The sequence below is a fragment of the Hemitrygon akajei genome, chromosome 11 (assembly GCF_048418815.1).
Source record: "Hemitrygon akajei chromosome 11, sHemAka1.3, whole genome shotgun sequence".
NCBI classification, from domain to species: domain Eukaryota; kingdom Metazoa; phylum Chordata; class Chondrichthyes; order Myliobatiformes; family Dasyatidae; genus Hemitrygon; species Hemitrygon akajei.
In genome coordinates, this window is record NC_133134.1 from 75966708 (window position 1) to 75982920 (window position 16213).

At 46.9% G+C, this 16213-nt stretch overlaps 1 protein-coding gene across 2 annotated transcripts in view; it reads right to left on the minus strand.

Moving 5' to 3' along the window:
• Positions 1 to 13116: 13116 nt before the first annotated feature.
• The window catches only part of LOC140735736 (secretory carrier-associated membrane protein 3-like), a 45070-nt gene continuing 41973 nt past the window's right edge, over positions 13117 to 16213 (minus strand). For both annotated transcript variants that reach the window (XM_073061174.1, XM_073061173.1), the window contains exon 9: positions 13117 to 14374. In XM_073061174.1, coding sequence (XP_072917275.1) covers positions 14228 to 14374 — 147 coding nt within the window. In that variant the 3' untranslated portion in view covers positions 13117 to 14227. The remainder of the gene's footprint in view (positions 14375 to 16213) is intronic.

Sequence of the window (16213 nt, forward strand, 5' to 3'; positions counted from 1 at the left end):
AGCCGCCGCGGCCGCTGACGTAAGGCGGCTGTCAATCAGAGAAGGGCCCGCCCACAACAGGGAGGGAGGGGCGGAGGCGAGGTGAGGGTGAAGAGTGAAGGATCAGGTTTATTATCACCGGCATGTGTCGTGAAATTTGTTAACTTTGCGGCAGCAGTTCATTGCAATGCATGACAATATAGAAAAAAAAGTAAGTGAATTACAGTAAGTGTACGTACATGAAGAAGAGAAAATCCGCAGATGCCGGCAATCCAAGCAACATACCTGGCCCGAAACGTCGACTATAATCTTTTCCATTGACGCTGTCTGGTAGCAATGAGAAGAGGGCATGTCCTGGGTGGTGGGGTCCTTAGTAATGGACGCCGCCTTTCTGTGTCGCTGCTCTTTGAAGATGTCTTCGATACTACGGAGGCCGGTGCCCAAGATGGAGCTGACTAAGTCTACAACTTTCTGTAGCTTCCTTCAATCTGTGCAGTAGCTCCCCCCCCCCCCCCCACATACCAGTTGTGTAGCCAGTCAGAACGCCCTCCATGATAGATCTACAGAAGTTTTCAGGTGTCTTAGGTGACAAAACAAATCCTCCCAAACTCCTAATGAAATATAGTTGCTGTCGTGCCTTCTTTATAACTGCATCGACTGTTGGAACTAGGCAAAATCCTCAGAGATGGAAACATAGAACCATAGAAAACCTACAGCACAACACAGGCCCTTTGGCTCACAAAGCTGTGCCGAACATGTCCCAGGGTTACCCATAGCCCTCTATTTTTCTGAGCTCCATGTACCTGTCCAGGAGTCTCTTAAAAGACCCTATCGTATCCGCCTCCACCACTGTTGCCGGCAGCCCATTCCACGCACTCACCACTCTTTGCGTAAAAAACTTACCCCTGACATCTCCTCTGTACCTACTCCCCAGCGCCTTAAAACTATGCCCTCTCATGCTAGCCATTTCAGCCCTGGGAAAAAGCCTCTGACTATCCACACGATCAATGCCTCTCATTATCCTGTACGCCTCTATCAGGTCACCTCTCATCTTCCGTCGCTCCAAGGATAAAAGGCCCAGTTCACTCAATCTATTCTCATAAGACATGCTCCCCAATCCAGGCAACATCCTTGTAAACCTCCTCCCTGTTATTAAACTGAGTCTCATGATTGATGAAGGCCAATGCACCATACGTCTTCTTAACCACAGTCAACCTGCGCAGCAGCTTTGAGTGTCCTATGGACTCTGACCCCAAGATCCCTCTGATCCTCCACACTGCCAAATCTTACCATTAATACTATATTTTGCCATCATATTTGACCTACCAAAATGAACCACCTCACAATTATCTGTGTTGAACTCCATCTGCCACTTCTCAGCCCAGTTTTGCATCCTATCAATGTCCCGCTGTAACCTCTGACAGCCCTCCACACTATCCACAACACCCTCAACCTTTGTGTCTTCAGCAAATTTATTAACCCATCCCTTCACTTCCTCATCCAGGTCATTTATAAAAATCACAGAGAGTAGGGGTCCCAGAACAGATCCCTCAGGCACACCACTGGTGACCAACCCCCATGCAGGATATGACCCATCTACAACCACTCTTTGCCTTCTGTGGGCAAGCCAGTTCTGGATCCACAAAGCAATGTCCCCTTGGATCCCATGCCTCTTTACTTTCTCAATAAGTCTTGCATGGGGTACCTTATCAAATGCCTTGCTGAAATCCATATACATTACATCTACTGCTCTTCCTTCATCAATGTGTTTAGTCACATCCTCAAAAAATTCAATTAGGCTTGTAAGGCATGACCTGCCCTTGACAAAGCCATGCTGTCTACTCCTAATCATATTACACCTCTCCAAATGTTCATAAATCCTGCCTCTCGGGATCTTTTCCATTAACTTACCAACCATTGAAGTAAGACTCACTGGTCTATAATTTCCTGGGCTATCTCCACTCCCTTTCTTGAATAAGGGAACAACATCCGCAACCCTCCAATCCTCCGGAACCTCTCCCGTCCCCATTGATGATGCAAAAATCATCGCCAGAGGCTCAGCAATCTCCTCCCTCACCTCCCACAGTAGCCTGGGGTACATCTCGTCTGGTCCCAGTGACTTATCCAACTTGATGCTTTCCAAAAGCTCCAGCACATCCTCTTCCTTAATATCTACATGCTCAAGCTTTTCAGTCTGCAGTAAGTCATCCTTACAATCGCCAAGATCCTTTTTCGTAGTGAATACTGTAGTAAAGTATTCATTAAGTACCTCTGCTATCTCCTCTGGTTCCATACACACTTTCCCACTGTCACACTTGATTGGTCCTATTCTCTCATGTCTTATCCTCTTGCTCTTCACATGCTTGTAGAATGCCTTGGGGTTTTCCTTAATCCTGTCCGCCAAGGTTTCTCATGGCCCCTTCTGACTCCTAATTTCTTTATTGAGCTCTTTCCTGCTAGCCTTATAATCTTCTAGCTCTCTATCATTACTTAGTTGTTTAAACCTTTTGTAAGCTCTTCTTTTCTTCTTGACTAGATTTACAACAGCCTTTGTACACCACGGTTCCTGTACCCTACCATCCTTTCCCTGTCTCATTGGAATGTACCTATGCAGAACTCCACGCAAATATCCCCTGAACATTTGCCACATTTTTTCCGTACATTTCCCTGAGAACATCTGTTCCCAATTTATGCTTCCAAGTTCTTGCCTGATAGCCTCATATTTCTCCTTACTCCAATTAAACACTTTCCCAATTTATCTGTTCCTATCCTTCTCCAATGCTATGGTAAAGGAGATAGAATTGTGATCATTATCTCCAAAATGCTCTCCCACTGAGAGATCTGACACCTGACCAGGTTCATTTCCCAATACCAGATCAAGTACAGCTTGTAGGCTTATCTACATATTGTGTCAAGAAACCTTCCTGAACACACCTAACAAACTCCACCCCATCTAAACCCCTCACTCTAGGGAGATGTCAATCTATATTTGGGAAATTAAAATCTCCCACCACAACAACCCTGTTATTATTACACCTCTCCAGAACCTGTCTCCCTATCTGCTCCTCGATGTCCCTGTTACTATTGGGTGGTCTATAAAAAAAACACCCAGTAGAATTATTGACCCCTTCCTGTTCCTAACTTCCACCCACAGGGACTCAATAGACAATCCCTCCATGTCTTTCTACTTTTCTGCAGCCATGACACTATCTCTGATCAGTAGTGCCTCTTCCTTTCCCTACCCTGCTGAGCCACAGGGCCAGAGGCACGACCACTGTTGCTTTCCCCAGGTAGGCCATCCCTTCCAACAGGACTCAAACAGGAGTACTTATTGTTAGGGAGTACAGCCACTGGGGTACTCTCTAGTATCTGCCTCTTGCCCTTCCCTCTCCTGACTGTTACCCATTTATGTCTCCTGAGGCCCTGGTGTGGCTACCACCTCTCCATCACCTCCTCACTCTCCCTGACCAGATGAAGGTCATCGAGCTGCATCTCCAGTTCCCTAACGCGGTCCCTAAGGAGCTGCAGCTCGACGCACCTGGTGTAGATGCGGTCGCCTCCAAGACTTCCCATATCTGACACCGAGCACCGAACACTGGCCTCACACACATACTTCCTGTCTGTATTCTACATAGTTAACCTACCTCGCCTCGACCCGTTATCACCGAAGCCCCACTGAGCCAAAGCCTTCCTACTCTGTCTCCCTCCACTCAGTCGCCCGCTCTATAAAGCTGTCTCCTTTTAAACTACTCTCGCTGTTCTCACTGGCTGACGTCCACACGCTTGCGCAGTCGTGCCCCGATCAAACCGCTGAAGAAGATATTGACACCCAGGAACTTCAAAGGAAGTGGATGAGGAGGTGAGAGGGGGGAGGAGGGGTGGGGAAGAGGAGCGGTAGGCAGAGGGTAGAGAAAGAGGGTGAGGCCTGAGGGATAGGAAGGGAGTGTAGGTGGGGAAAGAGGAGAGGATGTAGTGGATTGAGGGGTTTAGGGGCGGGGAGTGGTAGGTAAAAATGAGAGAGGGCGAGGGGAAGAAAGAGGAGGTGGGAATGGCTTTGAAGTTGAAGGGGCAAAGGGGTGGTAAAGTGGGGAAGGGATGGCAATAGAGGTGGGGAAGAGTGGAGGGGAGAGAGGGAAGGGGCGAGGAAGGAGAGGAGGTGGAGGGAAAGAGGGGAGGGGAATAGTGAAAGGGGAGGAAGAGGTGGGAAAGGGGAGAGAATCAGTGGAAGGGAGATGGTAATGGGAGATATGGGACGGGGTAAGGATGAGGAGGTGGGGAGGGGAAGGGGGTATGAGGAGGAAGGGAGGTGGTGGGGAAGGAGAGGAGGGGTAGAAGGGGATGGGGATGGTGAAGGAGAGAGATTGGGGCGCTGAGGGGAAGTGGAAGATGGAGGAGTGGCAGGTATGAGGATAGTGTGGGGTGAGGAATGAGGGAGGAGGGATGGAGAAGGATAAGGGAGGAGGGGATGAGGGTGTGAGTTGGTGGAGGAGTAGGAGGTGAGATGGAGAAGTGAGAGGTATGAGGGGGACAGGAGTGGGCGAAGGGTGAGGTGTGAGGGAAGAGGAGTCAGGGAGGGGGTGATATACCTTGGACTCTGCTATCCGGGACACAGGCAGTGGACCCTCCTGTGTCATTACTCGGGGTCCCTGGTGTTTCAGTCAGTTGCTCCATCCATTAACTCACACACACCCACATACACACACCCCCACATAGACACACACGCATACCCACATACACACCCCACATAGACACACAAACACACCCACTCACTCATACATACACTCACACACACCCACATAGACACACACACATACCCACATACACAACCCCACATAGACACACACACAAACACACCCACTCACTCATACATACACTCACACACACCCACACCCCCCCACATACACATATACACACACTCACACACATACACACCCAAACACACTCACTCACACCCCTGCACAGACACGCACAAACACCCACACACACACACACATGGTCTCTCTCAGGAAGGGATGGCAGAGTGTAGGGGAGAGGGTGAGGAGGGAGAGTGAGAAGAAGTGGACAGGGAGAGTCTGGGGGCAGAGAGGAGAGGGAGAAAGCAGGAAAGGAGGGGAGAGGGGAGGAGGGAGGGTGGGGGAGCACCATGAAGAAGAAATGAGGTACAAATGTAGAAGAGATGGGATGGGGAGAGTGTGGAGAGGATGGCAAAAGGGAGCAGGAGAGAGGCAGGGAGGGTCAGGAGAGAGAAGGATGAGGGAGGGGATGTGAGGAGGGGAGTGGGAAGGGCAGAAGGACAGGGAGGAGAGAGGTTGGCAAATGTGGTGGTACATGTCAGGAGAGGGGGGAGGTGGGATCGTCATTGGGGAGGGCAATGGAGGGATGGATTTGGGGGACACTGAAGTGAGTGTGGAGTGAGGGACAAAGGGAAAGGGGGCAGAGATGAGGCAGAGCTAGCAAGAGTAGCGAGGTGCTGAGGATGGGACTGGGGGCAGGACTGAGTAGAGGGTTGGAAAGGGGCTGGAAGGGAAATGGGATTGTGTTTGGTCTTCACGAGAAGCAGAGAGCACTTGCTCTGCCCAGGACCACCACAGAGCTGCTCCACTCAGCACATCATGGTAGTATAGTAGTTGGTGTGACACTAATACAACTCTGGGCATCAGAGTTCAATTCCAGCGTCCACTGTAAGGATGTTTGTACTGTGTGTGTGTGTGTGTATATTCTCTCTTCTCCTTCCTCTCACTGTGCAGAAGATACAAAAGCCCGAAAGCACCTACCACCAGGCTCAAGGACAGTTTCTAACCCACTGTTATCAGACTTGAGTGGACCTCTTGTACAATAAGATGGACCCTTGGCCTCACAATCTATGTCAATATGATCTTGCATTTTACCTGCACTGCTCTCTATTAGTATCTTTATAGTTTATTTTGATAGGCTCTAGGATTCTGTGTTACCTTTATTATTTAAGTGGACGCCTGATTAGCAGTAATCACGGGGTCCTGGTTTTGAGAGTGTTATGTCTTGCAGTTTTGCTCAGCCAAGTTACCAACATTCTTTTGGAATTATTAATAAACTCTCGTTGTCACCTCCACCTCAGTCTGTCTTTCCTCCACACTTGAGTTCTGATATTGCCAGAGCACATCCTGACACCATTAGATTCAACCCCTTCTCCTGGATTGGGACAGGATGAATAGCAAGATCCCACGCTCTGTCACTTTTCTGTGCCAGGCCAGCTGGACAGAGGGAACAATTGTAAACTAGTAAATAGGTTTAGTGAGATAAAAGTTAAAAAAAAAACTTGTCTTGTTAACTGTATTGGTATAGTTTAGTACTGGTCTACTGTTGTCACCTGTACTGAGATACAGTGAAAAGCTTGTCTTGCACACTGTTCATACAGACCGGATCATTACACGGTGCATTGAGCTAGAATAAGATAAAACAACAATGCAGCATAAAGTGTAAAAGCTACAGACAGACTGCAATGCAGGTAAATGATAAAGTGCAAGATCATAATGAGATAGATTTTTTAAATTTATTCATTTATGGGATGTGGGAGTCACCAGCTAAGCCAGCATTTATTGCCCATCCCTAGTTGCCCTTGAGAAGGTGGTGATGAGCTGCCTTCCTGAACCGTTGCAGTCCCTGAGGTGTGGGTACACCCACAGTGCTGTCAGGGAGGGGATTCCATGACTTTGACCCAGTGACAATGAAGGAACGGTGATCTGTTTCCAAGTCAGGATGGTGAGAGACTTGGAGGGGATTTCCAAGCGGTGGTGTTCCCAGATATCTGCTGTTCTCGTCCTTCTGGACGGTAGTGGTTGTGCGTCTGGAAGGTGCTGCCTTAGGAACTTTGGTGTGTTATTGCAGTGCACCTTGTAGACAGTACACACTGCTGCAGCTATTCATCGATGGTGGAGGGATTGGATGCTGTGGAAGGGTTACCAATCAAGTGGGCTGCCTTGTACTGGATGGTGTCAAGTTTCTTGAGTGTTGATGGAGCTGCATTAATCCAGGCGAGTGTTCCATTACACTCCTGACCTGAGCCTTGTGGATGGTGGACAGGCTTTGAGAGGTCAGTTACACACCGCAGGATTCCTGGCCTTTGACCTACTCTGGCAGCCACTGTGTTTATATGGCGAGACCAGTTCAGTAAGGTCAATGGTAACCTTACGGCCAAGAGTCCATCTTATCATACAAGAGTCTGATAACAGTGGGATAGAAGCTGGTACAAGGGCAGTGTCAGGGGTGAATTGTGAGATCGAGAGTCCATTTCATAGTCCTGGGGACCAATCGATAGTCTTACAGTAGGGGTCTCTGAAGCTGTCTTTGAGCATGGTGGGACATGCTTTCAGGCCTTTGTATCTGCTGTTCAAAATTAAAAGTAAATTTATTATCGAAGTAAATATATGTCTCTATTTACCACCACGAGATTTATTTTCTTCCGGGCATTCACAGTAAACACTAAAAGACACAATAGAATCAATGAAAAACCACACATGATGCAGGTGGATGAACAGCCAATGCGCAAAACACAACAAACTGCAAATACAAAGAGAAAAATAAACAAAGTAATAATAATAAATACATAAGCAATAGATATCGAGAACATGAGTCGTAGAGTACTTCGAAACGAGTCCATAGGTTGTAGAATCATTTCAGTGTTGGGGAAAGTGAAGTTATCCCCTCTGGTTCAAGAGCCTGATGGCTGAAGGGAAATAACTGTTGCTGAACCTGGTGGCATTGCCTGATGGGAGAGGGGAAAAGACAGAATTCCAGGGTGGGTCATGTCTTTGATTATGTTGGCAGCTTTACTCAGACAGCAAGAAGTGTAGACAGTGTCCATAGACAGGAGGCAGGTTTCCGTGATACACTGAGCTGTGCCCACAACTCTCTGCATTTCCTTGTGGTCATGTGCAGATCAGATGATGCATGCCAAGCCGTGATGCATCCAGACAGAATACTTTCTGCGGTGCATCAGCAAAAGTTTAGTAAGAGTCCAACAGAGACATGGCAAATTTCTTTCCCCCCCCCCCCCCCACCCCGAGGAAGTAGAGGAACTGGTGAACTTTCTTGGCTGTGGTGTCTACGTGGTTACATCTGGACAGATCATTGGTGATCTCCACTCTAAACTCTCCTGACCACAGCACCATTGACATAGACAGGAGCATGCTGAAGTCAATGATCAGCTCTTTTGCTGATATTGAGGGAGAGGTTGTTGTCATGACACTGTGTTACTTGGCTCTCTATCTCCTTCCTGTATTCCAACCTGAGATACAGGCGGCAGTGGCGTGTGTGTGTGGTGGAGTCGTCGGGGCACCGTCATGACAAGCTTTTTGCACTGATCTGTTTGGTGATTGCTCATTATACGGCGTGTCTTGGGCATCTGAAACTTGGTGAGACCCATCCCTCTCCAGGTTTTTTGGAGCTGGCTGGATTCGAACTCAGGAGCCTTCGCTCCAAAGTCCAGCGCTGATGCCACTACGGTCATCGGCAAACTCGTAAATGGAGTTAGAGCAGGATCTGAACATACAGTCATGACTGTGCAGCGGTCTGAGGGGGCGTAGCCTTGTGGGCAATGTCCTAGGGGACTTCGCCTGTACCCTCACCAGCACTCACAGTATTCCTACACAACAATACACCAAAACTTACCCCTTAAGTCTGTAACCCACCAGGGGATGTCTCTTCAAACTTCCCATCACTGTTTAAATGTTACAGTGGTGGGGGTAAATGTGTGTGGGGGGGGGTGGTTGCCATCACATTTTCAGGCCCAGTTTTCTACCCACCTTGGGAATAAAATGATTCCACTTCCGCCCCTTCCATCTTTTGAATCTCCTCAGGCATTTGACACCTCTCAAGGAACTTGAGCTCTTAGAATGTTGGATACATTTTTAAGCCCCTCCTCAGCTTGCCCCATTAAAAAATCAAACATGCCATACCAAAACCCTGTAAATCTCCCAACATCCTCACTGACATATGTTGATGTAATAAACTCCTGTAGTTTTGCCAGTTAGTAGCATGGCTGGTTAGCTCAGTTGCTGAGACCATGGTGCTAATAATGCGAAGGTCATGGATTACATCCCCTGGGTCTGGCTGATTTGATTTGATGATAGGACTATGAGGAATATTAATGTAGAGGGGGATCTGGCTGCTTCAATGATATGACCATAAGGAGCATTAATGTACAGAGGGATTTGGCTTATTTCAGGATAGGACCATTAGAAGGATTAATTTACAGAGATATCTGGCTGATTTGATTGGAAGATTGGATCATGAGGAGCATTAATGCACAGAGGTATCTGGCAGATTTGATTTCATGACAGGACCCATTAGTGTATAGAGGGGACTGGCTCATTTGATCTGATGATAGGAGCATTAAGGAGTACAGAGGGCTCTCGTTGATTTCATTATTTGACCATAAAGAGCATTAATGTACAGAGGGCTCAGGCTGATTTAATGACAGGATCATGAGGAGCATTAATGTATAGAGGGGTCTGGCTGATTTCAGGAAAGGACCATCAGTAACATTTTTGTACAGAGGGGTCTGGCTGATTTAATGATAGGATCATGAGGAGCATTAATGTATAGAGGGGTCTGGCTGATTTCAGGAAAGGACCATCAGTAACATTATTGTACAGAGGGGTCTGGCTGATTTAATGATAGGATCATGAGGAGCATTAATGTATAGAGGGGTCTGGCTGATTTCAGGAAAGGACCATCAGTAACATTATTGTACAGAGGGGTCTGGCTGATTTAATGATAGGACCATCAGTAACATTTAATTACAGAGTGGTCTAGCTCATTTGATGATAGAACCTGGAGGATGATTCATGTGCAGATCAATCTGGGTGACATGAAGATAGAACAATTATAAGTATTCATGTACAGAGGGTTCCAGCTGATTTGATGATAGGACCAGGAGGGGTCTGGCTGATTTGAGGTAGGACCATTGGAAGCATGAATGAACTGACATCTGGTTGACGTAATGATAGGAGCACGAGGAGCACTAATGTACAGAGTGGTCTGCCTGATTTGACAATAGGACCATGAGGAGTATTAATGTACAGTGGAGTCTAACTGCTGTGATGAAAGGACAATCAGGAGCATTAATGGAGAGGGATCTGGCTCATTTGACAACAGGACCATGAGCACCATTAACATACAGAGCAGTCTGGCTGATTTGATGATAGGACCATCAGAGACATTAATGTGCAGAGGGGTCTGGCTGATTTGACGATAGGACCATGAGGAGCTGTATAGATGGATAGGGCCGATATGATGATACGACCATTAGGAGCATTAAGATACAGAGCTGTATTACTGATGTTATATGACCATCAGCCGCATTATTGTGCAGAGGGGTCTGGCTGATATGACAATAAGACCATGAGGGGTAATAATGGATAAAGGGATCTGGCAGACATCATTAATGTAGAGGTAACTGATGTTATATGACCATCAGCCGCATTATTGTGCAGAGGGGTCTGGCTGATATGACAATAAGACCATGAGGGGTAATAATGGATAAAGGGATCTGGCAGACATAATTAATGTAGAGGTAACTGACTAATGTGAGGATAGGATCATGAGGATAATTAATAAACAGAGTGGTCATGATAGGACACGAGGAGCATCTGATTATACAGAGGGATCTGATTTATTTGATTAGATAATACTACTCTCAGGAGCAAGACTGTACAGAGGGATCTGGCTGAATTGATAATAGGAGCATGAGCAGTATTAAATGTACAGAGGCTGATATGAATTGATGATAGGATCATTAATGTACAAAGGGATCTGGCAGATTTCATTTGATGATTGGACCATGAGGAGCATTAACGTACAGAGGGATCTGGCTGATTTGATGATAGGACCATTGGAGAATTCATGTACAGAGGGATCGGGCTGGTATGAATTGATGATAGGAACAGGAGAAGCATTAGTATACAGAGGATCTGACTGATTTCAGGATAGGACTATTATAAGTATTAATGTACAGAGGGGCCTGGCTGATATAACTTGATGATAGGACCATCAGGAGTATTAAATTGCAGAGGTATCTGGTGGATTTGATTCAATAACAGGACCATTAGGAGCATTAATGTATTGAGGGGACTGGCTGATTTGACCTGATTATAGGACTACGACAAGCATTAATGAACAAAGGGTTATGGGTGATTTCACTTGATGCAAATGATGCATTTCACTATGTTTTAATTTATTTATTGACATACAGTGCCAAATAGGCCCTTCCGCCCAGTAACCACACCACCCCCCCCCCCCCCCCACCCTCACCTCCCCTGATTTAATCCTGATCTAATCTAGGGACAACTTACAATGACTGGTATGTCTTTGGACTGTGGGATGGAACTAGAGTACTGAGGAAACACACGCGGTCTTGGGAAGAATGCGCAAGCTCCTGCCAGGCAATGGCAGGAATTGAACTCAGGTCGCTGGAACTGTAAAGCGCTGCGTCAACCATTAGCATGCTGCCCCAAATATACATGTGACAAACAAAGCTAATCATTTTTCTTTCAGGTTTTCTTTGGAGTGTGGGAGGCTGAGGGTGGACCTAATACAAAATTATCAGAGGCACAGGTAGGTTAGGTGTGTCGTGTGGCCAAGTGGTTAAGGCGTTGGACTAGCGATCTGAAGGTTGTGAGTTCAAGCCCCAGCCGAGGCAGCGTGTTGTGTCCTTGAGTAAGGCACTTAACCACCCATTGCTCCACTCAGGTGAAAATGGGTACCGGCAAACTGCTAGGGGTAGGGGGTTAATCTCATGGCATCCTATCTGGGGGCGGGAGGACTCTCATGCTCTCAGTTGCTTCACGCCACGGAAACTGCCATAAGCACCGGCCTGATGAGCCGATAAGGCTCGGTACAGACTTTTAAAAAAATTAAAAAACAGGTAGGTTAGACAGCGAGAATCTTTGTCCCTGGATAGAAATGTCCATTATTAGAGGGCATGCATTTAAGGTGGGGGAGGGGGAATTTTAAAGGGGATCCGAGGGGTAAATTTTCCACATCAAATGTTGGTCTCTGGGTACAACAGTGACATCATTTCAGAGGCATCTGAACAGGGCACAGAGGAATAATCAGGCAAGTGAGATTAGTATTACTCAGTATGATAAGGCTTGCTTTCAGGGGAGGTTGAAAAAGTGTAGGTTGTTTTCTCTGGAGTTTCAGAGGCTGAGGGGAAACCTGTTAAAAGTTTATAAAATTATCAGAGGCATAGCTTATGCTGTTCTATTCTATGTTCTAAGATGTGTACGGCACAGAAAACGTCCCTTCAACCCATCACGTCCATGCTGTTATTTAGCAAGACACAAGATTGAAAAAGTACAGGGAAAATTTACAAGGATATTAAGGAGCTGAGTTATCGAGAAACATTGAACAGGTGTTTTCCTTGGTGGAAATCTTTTCCCTGGTGGAAGACTGAGAGGCAATTTGATAGGAGGTATACAAAATTATGAGGGGCATAGATAGGGTAAATGCAAGCAGGCTTTTTCCACTGAGGTTGGGTGAGACTAGAACTAGAGGTTATAGATTAAGAGTGAAAGGGTGAAATACTTACAGGGAACCTGAGGGAGAATTTCTTCGCTCAGGCAGTGCTGAAAGTGTGGAACGAGCTGTCAGCGGAAGAGAAGGATGCAGGCTTGATTTTAATATTTAAGAGAATTTTGAATAAGAGAGGGGTGCTATGGTCCAGGTGCTACACAGAATAACAGTTCAGCATGGATTAGATGGGCCAAAGGGCCTATTTCTGCACAGTAAGTGTCTATGGCAGACATAGGGATCTGGAGCAACACACAATCTGCTGAAGGAACTTAGCAGGTCGAGCAGCATGTGTGAGAGAGATTGCTGACGTTTAGGGCCCAGAGCTTTCATCGAGAAGAGTACCTCATCTACACCGATCATGTTTCCCAGAGCTTGTTCCCTAGGACTCGGAGATTCAAGCACTTGTTTTGGGGATTTACAAATTGAGTTCCATTTTGATTTCTACACTGTTGATCGGGATTCGGTCACCGACGGGGGAATCAGGTGGAGGGATCTTGCATCTAGCCCAGACAATCCAAGGTCAGTAAAAGTGAATGCGTGAGATCATTCAAGGAGCCAGCAGGCAAGGAAGACAAGGAGCTTGGATCAGTGTAACAGTTTTAATACAGTAAGACCTCCCAAGACAGATTAACAAAGTGCTTGATGCTGTCCAAGTGAGATTAGTAGGGCAACTCGTCTGAGAAAGAGGGAGAGCCAGTTACAAAGTACGGGAAATGGGGAGAGGGTGCAGGTAGGGTATTCTGAGCCTGGGAGCCCAGAGAGCTAAGGGCATAATGGTGAATGGTAAAGTTCAGCAAGAGGTCAGAATTGAAACAGGATGGAAGGCAGGGGGAAATGCTCCACTCTACCGTCTACAGCAGACAAACTCTAGCGAGTTCTTCCCCACCACCATCCCCCACCCCCTCACCTCCCAAGAGCAAAGGAGGAAAACGACCAAGGTAAATGGAAAACTCATCTCTGAAAATGGTCTGCTTAAACCTCTGGGGAAAGCTCACCAAGCCAAGTGACAAGTTTAGTGCAAGAATAATTTTGGCCAAGCTGGATTTACCAGGCATGATTCAGAGAGGTCTGCAAAGGGTGATTCCTGTGGCAGATGTCAGGGCTGCACTTTTTGGGGCTGGCCACAAGGAGGCAGGCAGGACCCCCCCTTGGTGAGTACCTATTCCCCCTGAGTGTCACTGATCACAGGTTTCTCTACCCTCCCTCCTCCCTCCATCCTGCCAAGGCTGATTCATCAGGAAGGGGATCTCCTCGCTTGGACACAGTGCTGCGGGGCAAGGTGGCAGCCACTGGGGTAGGGAAATGGCAGGACATCAGCCAGCCAAGTCCAGTGGCTCCAGACATAGGTGACGTCAGAATTCTGGGAACCCGACTGCTTTCAGAAAGGATCCTTGTGGGGGGGGGGGGGGGTGCAAGGAATGTCCAGGAACCTACAGGAGAACTGGGAATATTCAGGAATATAAAGGGACTAGGAATGTCCAGAATCCGACTGGGAGATTGGGAATGTCCAGAATCCTACTGGGGACAGGGAACAGGAGAAGCTATTCCCTGTCCACTGACCGGGAGCAAAATCCAAGTTTTAAACATGATATGGTTGTGAATCATTTGGCACGACCTTTCACCTCTGCAGAAGCCATGGCTTCAGAGCAGCTGAGCAGCGGGGCTGGGGGTGGGTCGACCCCTCCCTCTCCAGCCCTCAGTTGCGCTGGAAGGCAGAGTGAGCAGCGGCGCTGGCGGCACTGGAGGCTGCAGTCTGCATGGCGGGGTTGGACATCACTCCAGCCGCCAACTCCTCCTGTGCCTTCTGGAAACTGGCTCCTGTCTGCCGGTACAGGGAGTGAACCTGGGAGTGGGGGAGAGGGGAGAGAGCAGGGAAGGAAGGTAGGGGAGGGGGTAGAAGGGAGTGAGGAACAAACAGACAGTTAGTGCCCAGCCTGGCTTCATTTCACAACACCATCCGCACCAGAGACGCCATCGAATTGGCGGTTACTGTAAGTTTCCAATGTCGGACACTGCTGTCCTCACGTCATTCCTGATTTATCCTACCCCCCCCACCACAGCCTCATGGCGAGGAGGCAGTCACATTTTGAACAATTAAGGAACTGGCAAAGAGGAGACAAGGCTTGGGACATGGTGGCACTGAATGGTAGAGCCTCAAGGGGCTGAGGAGCCTCTTCCTGCTGTATTCTGCTGTTTCTATAAACATTAAAATTTTGTAGAAATTTTGAAGTAAGTTTGTATGAAAATACATTTTTGTCACCATATACAACCCCGAGATTCATTTTCTTGTGGGCATACTCAATAAATCCATAATAGAATAATAACCATGATAGAATCAATAAAAGACCACACCAAATAGCCATTCAGCCACTGTGCAAAGGACAACAAACTGTGCAAATGCAAAAAGACAGAAACAATAATAATAAATAAATAAACAAATATTGAAAACATGAGATGAAGGAGACTAGTGTTGAAATTGCAGGGGCCCTGGCAGAAATATTTAATATGTCGATATCCACCGGTCAGGTGCCAGAGGCTTGGAGGATAACTCATGTAGTTCCGTTGCTTAAAAAAGGCTCAAAAAGTAAGCCGGGAAATTACAGGCCGGTAAGTTTGACATCGGTATGGGTAAATTATTGGAAGGAATACTAAGATCTGTAAGTACTTGGATAGACAGGAACTTATTAGAAACAGTCAGCATGGCTTTGTGCGTGGTAGGTCATGTTTAACCAATCTATTACAGTTTTTCAAGGAAGTTACCAGGAAAGTGGATGAAGGGAAGGCAGTGGATGTTGTCTACATGGACTGCAGTAAGGCCTTTGACAAGGTCCCGCATGGGAGGTTAGCTAGGAAGATTCAGTCGCTAAGTGAGGTAGTAAATTAGATTAGACATGTTGGCTCAATGGAAGAAGCCAGAGAGTGGTAGTGGAGGCCTGTGACTAGTGGTGTGCCACAGGGATCAGTGCTGGGTCCATTGTTATTTGTCATCTATATCAATGATCTGGATGATAATGTGACAAATTGGATCAGCAAATTTGCTGATGATACAAAGATTGGAGGTGTAGTGGACAGTGAGGAAGGTTTTCAAAGCTTGCAGAGGGATTTGGACCAGTCGGAGAAATGGGCTGAAAAATGGCAGATGGAGTTTAATGCAGACAAGTGTGAGGTATTGCACTTTGGAAGGTCAAACCAAGGTAGAACATACAAGGTAAATGATAGGACATTGAGGAGTGCAGTAGAACAGAGGGATCTGGGAATACAGATACATAATTCCCTAAAAGTGGTGTCACAAGTAGATAGGGTTGTAAAGAGAGCTTTTGGTACATTGGCCTTTATAAATCAAAGTATTGAGTATGAGTTGGAATGTAATGGTGAGGTTGTATAAGACATTGGTGAGACCGAATTTGGAGTATTGTGTGCAGTTTTGGTCACCGAATTACAGGAAGGATAGTAATAAGGTTGAAAGAGTGCAGAGAAGGTTTACAAGGATGTTGCTGGGACTTGAGAAACTGAGTTACAGAGAAAGGTTGAATAGGTTAGGACTTTATTCCCTGGAGCGTAGGAGAATGAGGGGTGATTTGATAGAGGTGTATAAAATTATGATGGGTATAGATAGAGTGAATGCAAGCAGGCTTTTTCCACTGAGGCCAGGGGAGAAAAAAACCAGAGGTCATGGGTTAAG